This window comes from Astatotilapia calliptera, chromosome 19, assembly GCF_964374335.1.
Source record: "Astatotilapia calliptera chromosome 19, fAstCal68.1, whole genome shotgun sequence".
NCBI classification, from domain to species: Eukaryota; Metazoa; Chordata; class Actinopteri; order Cichliformes; family Cichlidae; genus Astatotilapia; species Astatotilapia calliptera.
This window is the reverse complement of record NC_137440.1, coordinates 6,468,150-6,486,256: the sequence shown is the minus strand read 5'-3', so window position 1 is coordinate 6,486,256 and position 18,107 is coordinate 6,468,150. Positions and strand designations below refer to the sequence as shown.

At 40.8% G+C, this 18,107-nt stretch overlaps 1 protein-coding gene across 2 annotated transcripts in view; it reads left to right on the top strand.

Annotated features, from left to right (window-relative positions):
• Nucleotides 1–1,602, top strand: part of brf1a (BRF1 general transcription factor IIIB subunit a) — a 150,544-nt gene extending 148,942 nt beyond the window's left edge. For both annotated transcript variants that reach the window (XM_080293451.1, XM_080293450.1), the window contains one exon: nt 1,391–1,602. In XM_080293451.1, coding sequence (XP_080149577.1) covers nt 1,391–1,428 — 38 coding nt within the window. In that variant the 3' untranslated portion in view covers nt 1,429–1,602. The remainder of the gene's footprint in view (nt 1–1,390) is intronic.
• Nucleotides 1,603–18,107: the final 16,505 nt, after the last annotated feature.

The following is an 18,107-nucleotide window of genomic DNA, read 5'->3' as shown; positions in this document are numbered from 1 at the left end:
TTAAGTCAACACATCGTCACAATAAAGATGCATGCCTCTAACCACTTTGTGTAGTTTGCTCTGCTGCATCTATGCTAACAATAACTTTCACATTAAAAATGTTTTTGGTTAATTGTTGAGAATAACTTAATGAGAAATCACACTGAACTGATAAAAAGCGAATTAAAGTCAGGAGCCAGGCGGCTCTGTAAACATGGAGGGAAATGATGAAATGCTGATGGAAGTGAGAATTCCTCAGTGCAATTTCTCATCTTAACGTTTGACTCTAGTTGACACTTTGAGTGGCAGACTGCTTTGTCACTTCTCAGTAAGACTAAATGTGTCTGGACTGTGAAACAGTTGGAATCGTTTTTTTCTTTCTTTTAATGAATCTGTCTCTCTGGGTCTTGGCTCTCTTTCTGCTCGGACTCCCGGCACGTTTTAATGAGCCCTCGGTAAGATTACATTTCTTCGCTTTATGTCTCAGGCTGTTAAACTTTAAGGTCTGACTCTGCTGCAGTAAAAAAAAGTCCTGAGCTGTTTAATTTATTCCTGTAGGGGGGCTCTTTGTTTATTCTTGGCCAGAAGGTCAGGGTCAGCCTTGTCCAGCCTCTGAAGCTGGACGAGGCTGGGGGCTCAACGTGGGGACGTTGAGCCAAATGAATGCACTGAAGATGACACCAGAAACCAAAATGGTTTCGTTCCAGGCTTCAAACATGTTGATTTTTACATTTTGATGTAGAAGTCACTAGAGAATGCCTTCTTTTAGAGCCAGCCTCAAGTGGTCATTAGAGGAACTGCAATTTTTGTTACCAAACTTTTTCTTGATCTTTTACTTCCACTTACCTTTTTACGCTGAAACTTATGTCTCTAATCTGTATGGGTTGGACAAAAAATGAGGTTGCAACCTCAGTGTTAAAGTTCAAACTGTCATAAAAGTTGTATTTTTGCCAGAGCAGTGTTGCCGGATCACACTGGAAGAGTAGCATTAGCAGTAGAAGAAATTAAAACTTGGCTGTTCGCAGAGTTTCGGCACACACCAGGAAGTCTTTATGGATGAGCATGCATCTCGGAGGCTGCTGCAGAAGTTCAATCATTTCATTCTGACTAGAGATACCACCAGCTGACTGCAGTTTCCCAGAGATCTGAGAACATTTTATTTACTTGCATCTCAGAAATCCATTTTGGCTCCAGGCCATTAGGATAAGAAAGGAAGGGAAGGATTCCCTGTTGTTATGCAAAATATACGGTCCAAATAAAGTTCCTTTATACGTCTTCATTAAAATCTTACCAACTTATCTCCACTGACACATTTTATGTGATTTTCAGAGTGCGTACCGCAGATTTCAACACCAAGTCATCATTCTTCATTCAGTGTATCTAAACCCTCTATTTCTCCCCCACCCTCCAGATTACGGCTGTGACGGAGATTACGACGATGGATTCTAGCGGCAGTCCCTCTCGGTTGCTATCCTCAACTACTGTGGACAGTTTTGAATTCCCAAAAGAATCAAATGTTTACTACGGGACACTAAGTGGCTGCAGCTACAGATGGTGGAAGCTGTAATGGCGAGCTGAATGGGAAATTCCCATCAGGAATAAATGTGTGCGAATAAATAATAATTAAGCTCCTCATTCCATTTGGTGTCCCAGCTGGACTGACCTGGGAAGACATACTTACTGAATGCTACCAGAGATGGTTAGGTGGAAGTGAGTGGTGCATATGTATTTATCAGTGCAGGACACTGGCAGACTGTAGTGCTCACACTGCGCAATCAAGGGTTGTGCTTCCAGTAAGAACTGGCTTAGATATTTGGGCTAAAGCAGAGGACCTGCAGCAACTTGTAAATGAATCAATGAAGTCAAAAGGTTCTTCTGATTTGTAAGCTGGTAGACACTTGCCAGCACTTGCTTGCTTGTTTTGCCTGACAGTGAAACTGGACGTCCTTGACTTCAGTCAGTTCGGCTGATAGTACAGTGAACAGATTCGTGGATACATTAACTGCAGTAGAAGGACAGCTAGTCTACGCTTGAATGCATTGTAAAGACCAGTCAGAGCATTAAACCACTAACTTCCAGGGCCTACCAAAACCACTCTACCTGTCAGGATATGGGCATCAAACCTCTGAGTTAATCTTGAGGTGTTTGGTGGTAACTTTAAATGCTGCTGGAACAACAGTCGTGAATGTAGACCTGTTATAAAAAGTTGTAACTACTTTATCTAAACTGAGCCCAGTTTGAAAAGTGTGTTTCTCCTGACCTGCAAATACCAAAGCAGCGGTGATGTTGAATGGATGAATGTTCACAAATGAGTCCCTCAGATGTTACAACACAGCAAAAATAAACGGATCACTGCATAACCTAGTCTGCTTAAAGCTACACTTTGAATTCTTAACACTTGACCGCGCGTCACTTCCTCTCAACTATAGCATCCTTGGAAAAACAAGCAGGTAGCGTGAGATCAATCATCAGTATTTGCCAAGCTAACATCGGTTTTCTGAATGCCTTATCGATTTAGCAGACAGACGCGTGCTGTCTGCTTAAACCCAGTATTACATACACGTTGCCTTCAATATGTTTGAGCTAGGTTATGGGTTATGTGCGAGTAAGGATGTCATTTTAATTTAAAATGGAGTTGGTTAAAGGAATACAATATTTGGATTTGTTTTGATTTTGCTGTCGATTTGGTTTGTACTTGTCTTAATTATTTATTGATTTATTTGGTTATCTATAATTAACGCATGAGATGGTATCATCTGATTTTCCTTGTATTCCTTATTCCTGTTGCAGACTACAGAGGTATTTCTGCAAGATTATATTTTCCAAATGAATAAGGGAGTTCAGCCAGAGTGACGTCTGTTTTTTTTGTTTTTTTTGTTTTTTTTTTTAAATGAATTTTGTGTTGAAATGATGAGTGAAGCAGACTGTGGCCTTTTCACTGTATCCACATAACAGTATTTAATGATGCATCCTGGTTCACCCTGACTGATTGCTGCTGCTGCTGAGTCTTCATGTTACATCTGCCTAATGTTGTGTACCTTTACTGCTGCAGTAAAAATGCACTAAATGGATCCAAAAATGTTTTTTGTTTTGTTTTTTTGTCTGGTTTTTGAGAAATGTCAAGTGACGATGTAAATGCTTTCTCCACATCGCATCTGCTGTTTCTGTCCTGAGATGTTCTTTGAGTCCACTGTGTTCCCTCCATAATACAGTCATTATTTTTGTCATTTTGCCTTTCTACACTACAATGGATTTGTCTTTCAGCCTTTTAAATTAAAGGAATGAACAAAATATTTCACTAACCACTTAAAATTAGAGCTGGTTTTCACAGGCTCAAACGTATCTGGACTAATGTTTGATGAACACGTTCATGGAAAAATGTGTTTGTAATTTTGTCATTATTTCATGACAAACTTAGGAAATAAAACTCTATGGTATAATCCAAAAATTTGCGTTGAAATTAATAAATGTTTGTGAGAACATATGCATACAGTACATACAGTTGAAGTGAAGCAAATGTTTTGAATGTCCACAAAACACGGCTTACCTCAAGATGCAAAAATCTGATCTCCAGAAAGATAAGACTGCTAGAAAATACATTTTAAAAGAGTCTTGTGCAATGATGGAACAAGCTTCTTTGGACAGATGAAATCAAAATGAACTTGCACCAACGTGTGATGAAGGAGTAGTTCATGATCCACAGTACACCACATCATCTGCCAAACATAGAATAACTGTGATCTGCGTGCTTTCATTTCCAGTATTTATTGATGCTATGAATAAAGTGATCTCTAAACTTCAGAAACAGTGAGAGCTTCATTGTTCAAATGAATGACCCAAAACATACAGCATGCATGCCTTTAACTCACTGCAGTCAAACCTGAAGGCAGACAGATCCACAAAGAGCAACAACTAAAGGTGGCTGGAGTAAAAACCCAGGTCGTGTTCAGACCTGAAAACAGTATAAAGTTTCTATCTTAATGACATGTTTGCATAACATTGTGCAACAGCATGCAGCAGACATGCTGTTGAGGTGTTTTTCTGTTGGATAACGTCTGAAACACCCACCAACCCGCAGCAACCTCAAAAACACAGCTGTGCATACAGGGGATTATTGCTTGAGGAACTTAATGGTGGTAAACAGCCCTGTTTTGCTACCTTTGGGTGACCTGGTGACTTTCAAAAGTTCCAGACTACAACAAAAAATTAATTGTTAACGAACAGATGACCATATGCCTGGCATTACTGTCTGTTGGTGTTTGAGGAGCCTTGCTAACATGCAGTTGTCACATGTTTAAATACACTCATCGTGAGAATTTGGGGATTTTTATGATTCCTTTTTTCCAGCATTTATCTTTAATGACTTTAAATAACAAGAATTGTTTCAGCTTTCTGTAATCTACACAGGGTCACTTGCACTTTGGCCGGGCACCTTCTGTTACCATCAATATTTGACCACTCTTCTTACCAGAATTGGTAGATTTGTATTGGTTGTTTAGTCCACATCATTTCAAAGTACGGTTGACGTCAGGGCTTTGGGAAGGCCATTTCTTAAGCATTCCAAAACCAGCTTTGATATGCGTTCAGGATCACTGGATCCTGTTGGAACACTTGTGTCCAAGTTTCATTCATCTAGTTGTTGATTTAAGGTGAAGTTGAAGCATCGGAATCAGTCGGTACAGTTTTCTTAGGTTTGAAATCTTCACCTTTCCTGGAAACACTCCTTGTCATTGTGGCTAAAAGCTCAATCTTTCGCTTGACTGATAATAAAACTTCATTAGCCTCTTATGTAAGGGTGATGGTTTAGGTCTTCTTCCAGACCTTTGCAAAGTTGTAACTTCTACTTATGTACAGTTGTTTAAACTGATGATTCTGGAATCTGCATTCTCCAGAAATGGCTAAAGAAACTTTACCAACTTGTGTAAATCTATAGTTTTCTTTCTTGGATCTTCACTGAGTTGGACTTTCTCATTGTTCCATGTATTGGGAAGTCCAATGATCGCTGTCAAGCAAATCCTTCTGTTTTTTTTGGCCTGTCCCGTTTGGTTCTTTAGCCATCAGACTTTATGTCCGAAGGCCAGCAAAGATACCCGACGGATTTACTTTAACAAGTGGATCATCACAACCTTGCTGTATTGGTCCATTTGATCAACCTTATTATTTATTTTATTTTTTATTTATTGTTACAGACGGAACAGACATGGCCGGGGGATAGGAAAGGGAGAAAGAAAGATAAAAGAAAAGAAAAAATAGAGGGACAGTGAAAAAGGACACTTAAAAGAAAAACAAATCTCCCAGATCACCTGTTGAGAGAAAAAAGAGCAAAATAATAAACACAGCACCATCGCATTAATCTAGTAAATAACAGTAAATACTAAATATTGAATGTTGTTGTGGAGCACGCAGGACCGACAGCGCACAATGTGCTTTGAGGTAGCAAATCCTTTTAATGCCACAACAAGAAGCTAGCAGCTGTAGTCAATTGTTAGGTGTTACAGTAACACACTTCTTTACTCAGGCTGCAATACCATCGCACACTGGACTTGGTACAAGCTCTTTGCACATCATATTCTACCTATAATTTCCCCCCACACTCCCTTCCTGTATCCATAACCTTTATGGATTTCTTTAAGTTCACCTTTGAAAGTGTCATGTAACTTTGTCTACATTTAGATCTTTGAACTGCTCTGTAGAATACATTGAGTACTGTATTGTTCTAAATCAGGAGCGGGGGAACTCTCTCGGCCTTGAGGGCCGGTGTCCTGCAGGTTTTAGATGTGTCCTTGATCTAACACAGCTGATTTAAATGGTTAAATTACTTCCTCAGCATGTCTTGAAGTTCTCCAGAGGCCTGGGTGTGTTGGCCCAGGGTAATCTAAAGCCTGCAGGACACTGGCCCTTGAGGACTGGAGTTCCCCACCCCTGGTCTAAATACAAGTGAAGGCTGTCTTATCATCATTAACTAGCGACTTCAGATATGTTTGTTTGAAGGCTTAATGTTGTTAGGCTAGCAACTATTTTCATGTCCATTTAGTATTTAGTATTTATTTATTTATTGTCATTGTCAAGAACAATGAAATTGCGTTTGGGGCTTCCATACAACCCAAAAAAAAGAAGAAAATAATAAATACCCCTTAAAACCTTTATTGCGATTCTTTCAGATTAGTCAACCTTTAACACGCTTCCTTAGCCCAGTTTAATCTGGAAGTGTTTCTGAGGCCTTCTGTAAGCTTTTTTTTGTTGCTGCTGTTTTTGCTGCTATGTAGGAAATAAATTCAGGACAAGTGAAAACAACTTTGTGGCTTCTTCTGGCATCTTTAGCTCTGAAATGAAGCAGGGAGAACATCCAGATAAATCAAATCAAACAGACCAAAAATTACAGCTGTCACAGAAAATGAGCTGAAAAAGACGAGCCTGATAGTGCTGTCAGAGAAAATCACTCGGGGGAGAGAAATGAACATGAGCGCAACACCCACTGAGAAAGTGAAGTCAAAATTAAAGTGGCCCAACGCTGTTAAGCTGTCAAATGGCTATGGAAGGAAGAGAGAAGGTTCTACGGCAAGCTTTGCACAATGTTAACAAAGCGTCACTACAACACGGCTGCCTTTGTACTCCACTTGGTAGGAACTTTAGAGATAAACAGAACCTACAGCGTTATTTTAAACGTGCTCGTTTGCTTCTGTTGTCTTGGAACGAATTTGACTTGGACTCCTCTTGTTGACTTGCAGTGAACTGGGATTTTACTCAGAGTGACGTTAGTTCAAATGATCATGATTGACTTTGACTCTTGACAAACAACTTGAGGCTTGATTGCTTAACCATGAGCATCATGCAGGCACAGCCTCACTGTGTTGAGCTATTGTTAAGGCTTATATGTCTATGTGTATATGTTATATGATTTTGTTGAGTGAATGTTATTCTTTTATTTACTCAGCGCTGTGGCCTTTGTGTATTTTTTATATACTTCTCTTCTTTTGCACTGAGCATTTGTTTTAAATCCCTTGGTCGTTATGAACTTTTTCAGTCTTTGTTTCACTATTTCTATGTGGAATTGAACTCAGCTTGAACTTTTATAACAGACGCCTGCATTAGATCAGGCGCAATCCAGCATCAAGACAGCTTTTCATTAGATAAGGAGGTTCACTGGTACTGCTGGATCACTTGAAGTCTATGGATTCTTGCAGTTTTCTGAAGGCATTGTTGTTGCCTGAGACATTGAGTAACCTATCTCTTGGTGCGTGTGAAGATATTCTATGGAAAGATGAGTCACTCATCAGAGTGGGAGGAAATCTGAAACAGAGGCGGCACTTTACAATCAGATGATGTATGCTGAAGCCTCTACACACCACGCTGTTTCCTTTTGAGGCAAACATTTCTTTGCCTTACAAAGCTGTGAGTGTTATGCGGCTTTATGGGATTCATGCTTTTGTTGTAGACCCATTTATGGTATTTTTTGCAACTATTGTTTCTTTTAAGTCGATGTGCATGCAGAAATATGAGCTGACCCAGGGAAAATAAAGAAAAACTGCCTGATGTAGTCACCAAACTCTATGCATAAGATATTTAAAATCATGATCATGTTTTGGGGCGGAACAAACCAACAACTTGGTGCTCAAAGTCAAAACTAACAATCAACATATTGACTTAATAAGATAAATGTCAATTACATGAACTGCATAAGACTGTAAGGAAATGAGTGGATAATGTGTTAGCCATGGGACTGACTGGTGACGGGTCACTTCTCTCCCTCTGGGAGCTGGGATAGGCTGCTATAGGGCGGGAGGCGGGGTACACCCTGTACAGGGCTTTATTTTGTGCTTCCTTGAAGAGGTTTTGGATAAATTGTTGGAAACTTAACTACCTTAAGGAGTTGTCTTCGCCACTGTCCTTTGCTGTCGACTCAGCTGCTCTCCGTGTGGAAAAGGGAGGAGTTTCATACACAGAGTGTAGGACATGGCCAAACTGAGAGCAGAGGAAAGGACCATAAAACAACCGGCCGTGGCTACGTCATGTTCAGTCTCCAGAATGGCTGGCAGAGCTGATCCCGTGTCCGTCCCATCACCACCAACTGTCCGCCCGTCCCCGAGCCGGGTTCTGCTGGAGGTTTCTTCCTGTTAAAAGGAAGTTTTTTCTTCCCACTGTGGCCAAGTATTTTGTATTTTTATTTTTTATTTTTTATTCCTATTTATTCTATTTATCCCCTTTGTATATTTTATTTATATTTGTCTCTGTATTTATATATGTGTGTGTGTGTGTGTGTATATATATATATATATATATATATATATATATATATATATATATATATATATATATAACAATTCTGTAACTGTAACTTCGGTCGTTGCTGTGCTTTTTGGAAGTCGAATTTCCCAGAGGAACCCACCCGAGGGATTAATAAAGTTCTATCTTATCTTATCTTATCTTAAGTGCTGGCTCAAAGAGGTTCATCTGACAGTTGGCATTTTCTCTCTTTACTTTACAACATAAACCGCCACGAGGTGACTACTGTTGTAATTTGGCTCTATATAAATAAAACTCAATGGAATTGAATCTTAATGCGATTTCTTCAGTAATTAAGTTTTTAAACAGATATTGTTAGTTTGAAAACGGGCATGTTTCTCAGTTTAAATAACAGATCATATCTGGGAAACCTTAAAACATTAGGAACCTTCATATTTCAGAGCTGGCAAGTTAATTTCCAAAACGAAATGAATAAGATGAGATCTCATGAAAGTTTAATAACCCACAAGGAGAAAATCAGGTTAAGAAACCCCCCCCCCCCAAGGACTTCTTGATATACCTCACAGTGTACCATCATTTGTTTTAATTTCGTGCGACTGGCCTCGGCTGTAACCTTCTTTAAAACGATGAAGCCGCATAAACGAGGATCACTGACTGAAGCTTGTCTTTTAATATTTCCTGACCTTTAATTATCCTCAGTTAAATGTCGCTCTGTAAAAGTTAGTGGTTAATGACCTTGTTTTAAAACTAACAAAGAAAAAAAAACATCCAGAGATTCAATTTTCTACGCCCAGTTAATTTGGAGTGCATCTAAATGAGTCCTATTAACAGATTATTATACGGCGTGAAAATGTCACAAGCCCTGAGCCGTCTTGGGGAATTACCATCCTGTCGATACTCACCAACATCTGAAGCTAAGTTGAAACAGAAGGGCGCCGCAGGCCTTTTGGAGCAGAAACATTTGACAAAACTATTAAATTACACTCTATGTGACCCTCCACCAGTGTCCCTTTTCAGGTCGACTTTTCTCCTAAGACGCTCTGGAAAATAATTTCATGCTTTATGATGCTATGTAATTGTGCTGTCAGGTCAGCTTTCTAAGGCCCCCCTCTTGGTTTTCCACCCACTCCCTCTTGCCTGCTTGTTCTCTCCCCAAGGGCCGACTGTACCTACACAGCTTTTCAGTATTTGCCAGCTCCCCCCTCTGCACTTAAAAGTTTTACTGAAACTTAATCTTCCTCCGACACCAAACTTTTGCTCTAACCTTTACGCCGCAGCTGAGTGAGGGAGGTAGGAGGAATAAGAATAAAGCGTGCTGCTTTTGCAGTGTCTGCGACCTTTTTCACCTTTTCCGCAGCGAGCGAGCGAATGGGAAAAGGATTCCTTCTGCCAGTGAAAACTGTCCCTTGTGTGAGCTGATTAAACAGATTTATTTATTTATTTATTGTAATTCTCGTGAGCAAAATTCTCTGTAAGCGTGACTTGAGGAAAAACTCGGGATTTAAAAAAAAAGAGAAGCTCGTCTTTCCTTCCCTAAACTTCCTCTCTGCTCTTCCCGTTTCTGTCAGTACAAAGAAAGAAGCACAAGCAGTTTTTTTCCTTAGGTGCTTTTTCCGGTGTCTCACTTTCCTTTCTCACTACTCTCTCATCTTCACCTTAATCTCACACTCTCTTTGTCTAAACAACTTCCATCCCTTTTCCTTCTTCTCCTTTTCCCAGCACCTCTCCTTCTTTCTGTCTGACCTACTTCTCGTCTTTCCTTCTTTTCTCTCCTGTTTCCTGTATTCCAATCTTATCTGATCTCTCTCCTCAAAGGATGAGTCTTGTTTTTTTTTCTAAACTTGGTGTATTTCCTAATAATGTGTCTTGCAGATTTCTTTACACTCTCCTCCTCTGTTGTAGAAATTCAAGAAAATGAGGTTGTTGATATCAGAGGAATGATCACATTCTTTCTCTGACTTTCGTTTCGTACGACGTTTTGTTTTCCAAAATCATTTTAAATGTCTGTGGTGTTTACATTTGCCTAACAAGGGAAAAAATGTGTGGCGCTACCTGCTGTGGTGACCCCATGTTTATGTTTTTGCAAAGCTGAATGGAAGATGCGCCTTTGAAACTCCGCCAAGCAGTTTGTTCGTCATTCTGTCTCTAAACACGATAGCAAAAAGGTTTGAATGAATTCTGATCACATTTAAATGAATTTTCCTACACAGTGACATAAATGCTAATACTCAAACTCAAAGTCATGGCAAATATATTAAAATGGGTTTCAACAGGGCAAACAACAAAAACCTGCACTTTGCACTTTTTTTTAACTACAAACTTCTTAAAGTACATTTAAAAAGACCAAAAACAGCAAAATGAATATATACAAAACACAACATGATTCCCTTAAAATAAAAAACCTGCCTTAGTGGAAGTTTGCACACTTGGAGCGCTCCTTGTTTTACTTGTTCCCTTCAAACTGCTATGTTAAATATTAAACGCATTTAAAGGGAAATGCTCTGAGCTAAAATGAACTTGACTTGACCTTGAAGGCCGCGCACACACCAGAAAACGCTCATAACATGTGAGCAAACCCAAGCATGCTGGCAAGCCAGGAATATGCTGTCTGGAGGCAGTCATATCAGCTCTCCATTTTCTTTCTTACACCCCCTGACACTGTGTCCTCAGGACTGCACATCTTGCATTCATAACAATGGAATATTAAGGGGGGGGGGGGGCGGTACGAGGTAGAAACAGCTCATTAGCTTGTTCAGCATCGGGACAGTAAGTTCACACAGTTTATTCATAAGACAAATATCTTCCATCTACTACTGTCTCATAAAAGCCTTCTAACCATTCGTCTTTTGTGGAGCAGTTTATGCCCCTGACAGAGGTGGTTAAATAAAAGTTGATGGTGCAATAGAGCGAGTGCACTGGGATAGCTCTTTTAGTCTGGGACGCTGTGTTCCCACAGTGGTCGGCCTTCACAAGTGAATCCACAGATGGCAGCGATTCCAGTCGGTTCTTTGAGCCACAGACCTGTGACACGCAGGGCTGACCAGCTCTCTAATATTACTCCCTCCTCTATTCCCTGCCCTATCATCCCTCTATAATTTGCTTTCCTATTTAGTATTCAGTGCTTCCCTTCTTTCCATTATTTTAACCGACATCGGTCCTGCTTTTTAAAGAAATATTCCTCCTTTATTTACCAAACCCCTAATGTTTTCTCTCTTAACCATCCCTCCATTTGTAATTTCTCTAATGCCCCCGCTCTACTTTATTCTCTATCCACTTTCTTCACCTCTCCTTCCCCCCTCCACCTCCACCTTTTCTCTCCAGTCTTTTTAAAAGCCCATCATCATTTCTTTCTCATTTTTCTCCATCGCATTTCATCCCTCCGTCGGTAACTCTTCTTTTTAATGCCCCATCACTCACTCGCTTTTACCCCTCTCCTTCATTGCTTTCTTCATCTCATACTATGCCCCCTCCTTTTTATTTGCTCCTGTCTTCTCCCTCTGACAGCTGCAGTTTAGCCACTGAGCTAACTTCTCCCTGGAGGCTGTGTGTGTGTGTGTGTGTATGTTTGTGTCTGACTGTGTGTTGGTGTTCGACTCAAAGGCACCTTTACTAGGTGAGCCAGCCTCCCAGACAAATAATATTCTGCTGCACTTGTGGGGACCCATGATTTACATAATGCATTCCCTCATCACAACAAACCTAACCCCATCTGCAACTTTCATATCGACTTATCCACGCCTCGCCTCGTTAAATCAAGTGGTAATTTTGACTTAGTTTTACTCTTTGGGCTAAAATTGTTAGTTTTAGTTAAAATAGTTAAACTAGAATAATTTAAGCATCTAAGATTCTGTTGACTGCAGTATAAAGTGTAAAACTTTGTTGTGTTCGTATCGATATTTAGGTCCGAAACACCTAAATATCGATACCAACCCTGGGAGTTGTACTGGATTCATACTAGCGTGATAGCATCAATATTTTGGTTCTTTTTTCAAAGTAAAAATCACAGGGATTCAGTAGTCGTTAAAATGTGTTCAGAATTTACAAATTGATGATGATTCATCTCATAAATCGTGAAACACTTCTCTCACTTTATAAGCTGCCTTTGTAGGTTAAAAGCATTGGCATCGGTGTTGGTATTGGCAATACTGGCCCTGCATGTACTTGGCAATCTACAGTATCACACAGCAGTACCGGTGAAAATTGCTCCACACTTTTTACAAAGCGTCTTATTTTCTTTGACATCAAATGTGAGAAGTTTCCATACGAACAGACTCAAGGTGTCACTTCTGATTGGATGAGCTCCAAACTCGTCCCGCCTCTTTACACAGCTTAATTGGTTCTGAGCTGATCTCTAAACTATTGGTTAACAAAGTTTTCACTGGTTGAAAGTAAAGTACATTTTACCAAAATAATTATCTTTAATTTCTAGAACTGTTTAAAAAATATTCTGGGTTTTAAACTATCACGCTTCAGAAAATGTGCTCACCTCCTCATCTCTGATGGTACGTTGCCCTCAGTTTTCCAAACCTTTCTAAAACTATATACTCACTTTGCAAGCAGATGTTTACTCCCCTGAAGATAACTTTAAATTGCAATAATGTTCTCGCTTTGTTTCTAAAAGTGTTCATACTGTCAAGGACAAAAAACTGAAGCTGGTCCTCACAAAGACAGAAGCACGGGAACGGACAAACTCTCTTTCCTTTTTCCAGGCCTGGACCAGTCTGCCTTGTTTCTCGCCAGAGCCATTTTCCTAATAATCCCACCCTTCCTTCCCTCAAAAAATCCCCCAACCCCCCTTCACCGCACTGCGTTTTCCTGCATCAGCATATCAAACTCACCCCCCGCACCCGCTCTGCATCCCTCCTATAACACCACAACCTTCCTCCGGATTGCCTTCCTCACCCCAATTATTTCCCGGGACCTTAGCTTAGAGCTTTCACTTTCCTGCTCTCTCTTGTAGCCGGGCTCTTCGCTAACCTTCCTCATTCTGCAGCGGGCGATGTCTATTGTGTAGTAAATACATAGACATATTCACGTTACCCTCTGTGGCTGTTTTCTCTGCCATCATCTGGATGAATGCTCCTGACAGGTAGCTTAAGGGGGGCAGGGAGATGTTCCTAGTGCAGTGGTCCAGAGGGAGCTGAAGGACAAATCCTTCTCTGGTTTAACTTGATTCAAAGTAGAGCCGTTCTTATCATTTCCCATCTCTCTTTTCTTTTAATGTTTTTGACTGTGTGACAACATAAATGCAGCATTTGCATTGCCCTAGATACAAAGGCATTCACACCAAAACAAGCAGGAGCTCCAGCACAGACTGCTGAGGCATCGATGGCTACAGATATAAGATTATTATGGCGGGGATGGATGGTGGAGATGCACAGTGGTCTGTAGGTTTACAGTATGCGGGCAGGCTAAAGCCGCTTAAATAATGTGCCTTATATGAAATGGCCAGGGTATTAACTGAGCCATCAGGTATGTAAGCTGATACTGACATCAACTCATCTGCTGAGACTAAGTTGGTGAGTGGCTTAGAAACCTAAAGTCAAAGCAGTTTTTCCTGTGTACTGTAAACTGTCAGTTTAGACAGAAAATAAAAGCTGTTTCAGGACGAAGAAGGCCAATTAGAGGTACTTCTTATCAAACACAGCGCTTCGCTCTAAATCCGCGTTGGCGCCTTATTTTTGTGACTGAAATTTTGAAAATGACAGTCTCCTCCAGTCTTCTGACTTTAAAAAAATCTATACAGTAAAGACTGGAGATTCACTACAGCCCAGATGTGCCTGTCGCTGCTGGAAGAGGAAGAGTCTGCAAAGTTAAAGTCTGCTGTTTTTTCCAGCCATTTCAGACGCTATTGAGAAACTCTAGCAAATGTCCTAAACTTGCTTTAATAATAAGCCACTTAGGCAGTCGGTCTGAGTGTGAACAGACTTCACCCACAGCGGGATTTACAAAAAAAAAAGAAAAGGATGCACAATGTGGAAGTGGCCATGGCTACCGTTTGAGAAATATAGCCGGGGAAAATGGCGCCATGTGACACTGAAATAACCCTCCTGGGCTCACTGCTGAGTGCTACAGAGAGAGAGTGCTGAACCAATTCAGTCTGAACAGCATAGAAAATGAAGAAATTAGTCTTGGCTGTGGAGCCGTCCAGCTTCTTGGCTCCACAGCTGAGCTGAATTCGCCGCAACAGAGCGCCGAGCTCCTGTCGTCCCCCGGTTCCCAAACATAAATCCTTGACGTTTTTTGGATCAACGTTCGACTCGGTAAACACGTGGAGGAGGAGCAGGAGGCTCCAAATTGTTTCTCTACGGCCACAGATGAGTCTGGTGCTCTGCTGGGAGCTCAGTTTTGATGTACGGTCCCATCTCTGTAATTGAATTCATTAAGGAATAACCAAACCCCCATCTGTTCAGACAACTCCCACGACAGCCATCACACACACAAACTGAGACACCTAATATACAAACACACATAGAGCTGAGCTATTGCACTAAATATACATGCACATCTCGTTCACGTACAATTGGGCTGGCACGTGCATCTGCGCGGCTTAAAATCGGAGAGCACTGATAGAAGAAGATAAACTTATTAGAAAGCGTGTGAGAGAGCAGAGACAAAAACAGTGTGTGGCAAAGTCAGCGAAACTTGCAATCTAATTTGTGTAACATTGATTTGGTGGGTCTAGACATCAAGTTAAACTTTTACATCTGATCCTGTTTTTCTGTGCGTCCATGGGGCACAGATCAATCAATCGGTGTATCAGTTACAGATACTCCTGATGTCAACTCTTATTGTGTGTAGAGAAGAGATGTCCACAGAGTCAATTTCTTCCATTTCAACTTCTCCACCACGATGGGAAGACCAAAGAGACCAAGCTCCATGCAAGAGCGTACCTCACGAGGTGAGGATGATCGCGAGAAAGGTGCTGGATTATCCCAAAACTACATGGGAGGAGCTTATTAATGATCTTCAGGCAGTTGGGACCACAGTCTCCACACTGATAGCGCATCTGCAGGCCCATATTAAGTTTGCCGGTGAACATCTACGTGATTCAGAGAAGGCTTGGGAGAAAGTGTTGCTGTCAGATGAAGCCAAAATCCCGCTCGTTGCAATCAATTTGACCTGCTGTGTTTGGAGAAAGAGAAACCCCAACACTAGAGCCAAGCTTTTGGGCTGTTATTCGGCTAAGGGTACAGGACAACGTCAACGCTTTGAGGGGCCAATGGACGGGGCCAGGGACGCTAAAATCTATAAGAAGCTCCATCCCTCAGTCAAAACAGTCAGGATGGGGTAATACAGGAGTGGCTGAATAAGAAGCAGTGGCATCAGCCCTATGGATAATCTGTGGAGGGAGCCCATAAACCTGAAGGATTCAGAGAGTTTCTGTAAAGAGGAGAGGACTAAATCCCTGCTGAGATGTTTGCAAACCTGAAGACCAAGAAACATTTACTGCTGTGATCGCCAACAAGGACTTAGTCATGTTTTGCTTGGGAAGCAAATACTAACTCACTACTTACTCAGTACTCACTCAGTGACATTCAATAATTTATAACTTCTGTGGTATGTGTTAATAATCTCTGGCTCTCCACCTCAGCTTGTCTTGGCAGATGGCTTTCCCTCCTTGAGCCTGGTTCTGATGGAGGTTTCTTCCTGCTAAAAGGGAGTTTTTCCTTCCCAATGTCACCAAGTGCTTCCTTATAGGAGGTTGTCTGATTGTTGGGGTTTTCTCTTTATTATTTTAGGGTCTTTACTTTATAATAATACAGAGAATACAGCACCTTGAAGTCACTTTTGTTGTGATTTGATGCTATATAAGTGAAACTGAATTCAATTGTTTTGGTTGATATTCTGTCCTCCATTAAAATGAAACTACCATAAAAATGAGAGACTGTTCATTTCTCTGTAAGTGCACAAACTTATAAATTCAGCAAAGATCAAATAATTATTTCTCCCACTGTAGTTCTGAATCGAGTGGGATAGAGAACTTGTAAATGTATAAATGTGTCTTTGCAGTGCACAGAAACAGAAATTCTCTGGACACGGTTAACTGTGTGTGTGATGAGTGTAAAAGCACTTGGGATGATTCAGTAATAGAAGGATGTCGCATATAAAGAGCAGCAGGACATCAAAACATATGACAGGCAGCAGATTTACAGTGAAACCCTGCTGGGAAACACAGAGCAGTATGATGTAAGCCTCCTGCTGTGTTCATTTATAGCTGCTGTGAATGTGTGTGTGTGTGGTTAGACTCTGTAGCAGTGTGCCTGCATCTGCCTGAGCGTGTGTACCCTCTTTTGTGGTGTCTCATAAGAGGTTTAGGTGGCTCGTGTGCAAGTGTGTGTGCGTGCACCCTCTGTTGTTTTGTTTCATTGCAGCCCTGTAATTACCTTCAGTCAGATCTGCTTCTGTAACACAGGTGGGAGACACAGAATTTAATTACAGGGTAGGAGCCATGCTACAGCCCACCTGCGTGCGTGTCTCTTTGCACCTGTGTGTGCCTTTGCTCTTTTTGCATATACATATTGGTGTGTAGATGAGTTGTGTGCAACTGTACACGCTTTTCTTGCACAAATTGCATGCAAAAGTTATACATCTTCTTTCTGCTGTGGTTTCTGTGTAACCCGTGTGTGTGTGTGTGTGTGTGTGAGGCAATGATGGGGGAGAGTGAGCAAGTCTGAATAAAACTGAAAGAGACAGAAAAAGACAAAGGGAGAGAGAGCGAGCAGGTTGACCACCTGGCGCCTGATCAGCGGCAACATGATGGAGATTAAAAAGACCACGAGAGGGATTTTTGTTCCTCTCTCCTTCTCTTCAGATCGGGCTGTGTGATCGGCCCACATCTTTGTTCTTCTGCTCCAACACACGTCTTCAGCTGTGAGCGTCAGTCATCAGTGAGCTCAAAGGGCTAAAGGTGTGCTTCATCATCCTTGTTGCTAAGCAACTCAAAGTTTGACAACATCTTGGAAGCTGTCTAATTAGCTGTGGATGGCTGCTCTCCGCAAATACAGTGGAACAAGTCTGCATTTTGTGATTGTGTCTGTTGTGGGGCAGCAACATATCAACGTCAAGCGAGCACACCAGCTTCAGGTGTTCAAAAGCTGACTGGTAATGTGCTGCCAAGTTGTTATGACACAATGTAATCTAGCAGGCGTTCGGTTCAGCTGTTTGGGCACAGGTGTTGCATTGTTGACTGTGTTGCTATGAGACAAGCCCTTGGGTACTGCAAGGAATAAAGCAAACTGCCTCGGCTTGTACATGCACAAGTCTGTTAAAAAATATTATAATTAATGCACTGGCGGACAAAAAAAAAGTCACTGTAGTCTTAAGGTGCAGCAATACTGGAGCCACAAAAGTCCTCTGCCTTTGAAGTAGAGCTGGGCGATATGAGATTTTTTCATATCACGATATGTTTTTTTCATTTCAGGCGATAACGATATCTATCACGATATAAGTCAAATAACTTGTAAGAATTTGTAAGATTTAAATGTGCTGTTGCTCACAAGTAAAATGTGAAATAATCAGCAGCTTGTTTTTATTTAAATATTTATTTCCCATAATAAGTTCAACAGGGTAGATGTACTTAAGGAACATGAGACTTTTTCAGATAAATAAAGGCAAATATTGCAAACTACACAAAAGGCAGCCGCTAAAGCGTTTAAGTTTCAAAATAGAACAAACGAAACAGACTAAATTGTCAATTCCACTTAGAAACAAAATATTAATTCTAAAAATAAATCTTAGTTTGTTTTACAGAAGAACAGACAAAACTGACTAACTTTTGTCAATATCAAATAAACTGAGAACTAAAAGGAAATTCTCAATTTCTCCTTGTTGTATAGCTGAGCTTTTCAAACAGTTTTAACAGTTACTTTAGTCTGACAAAA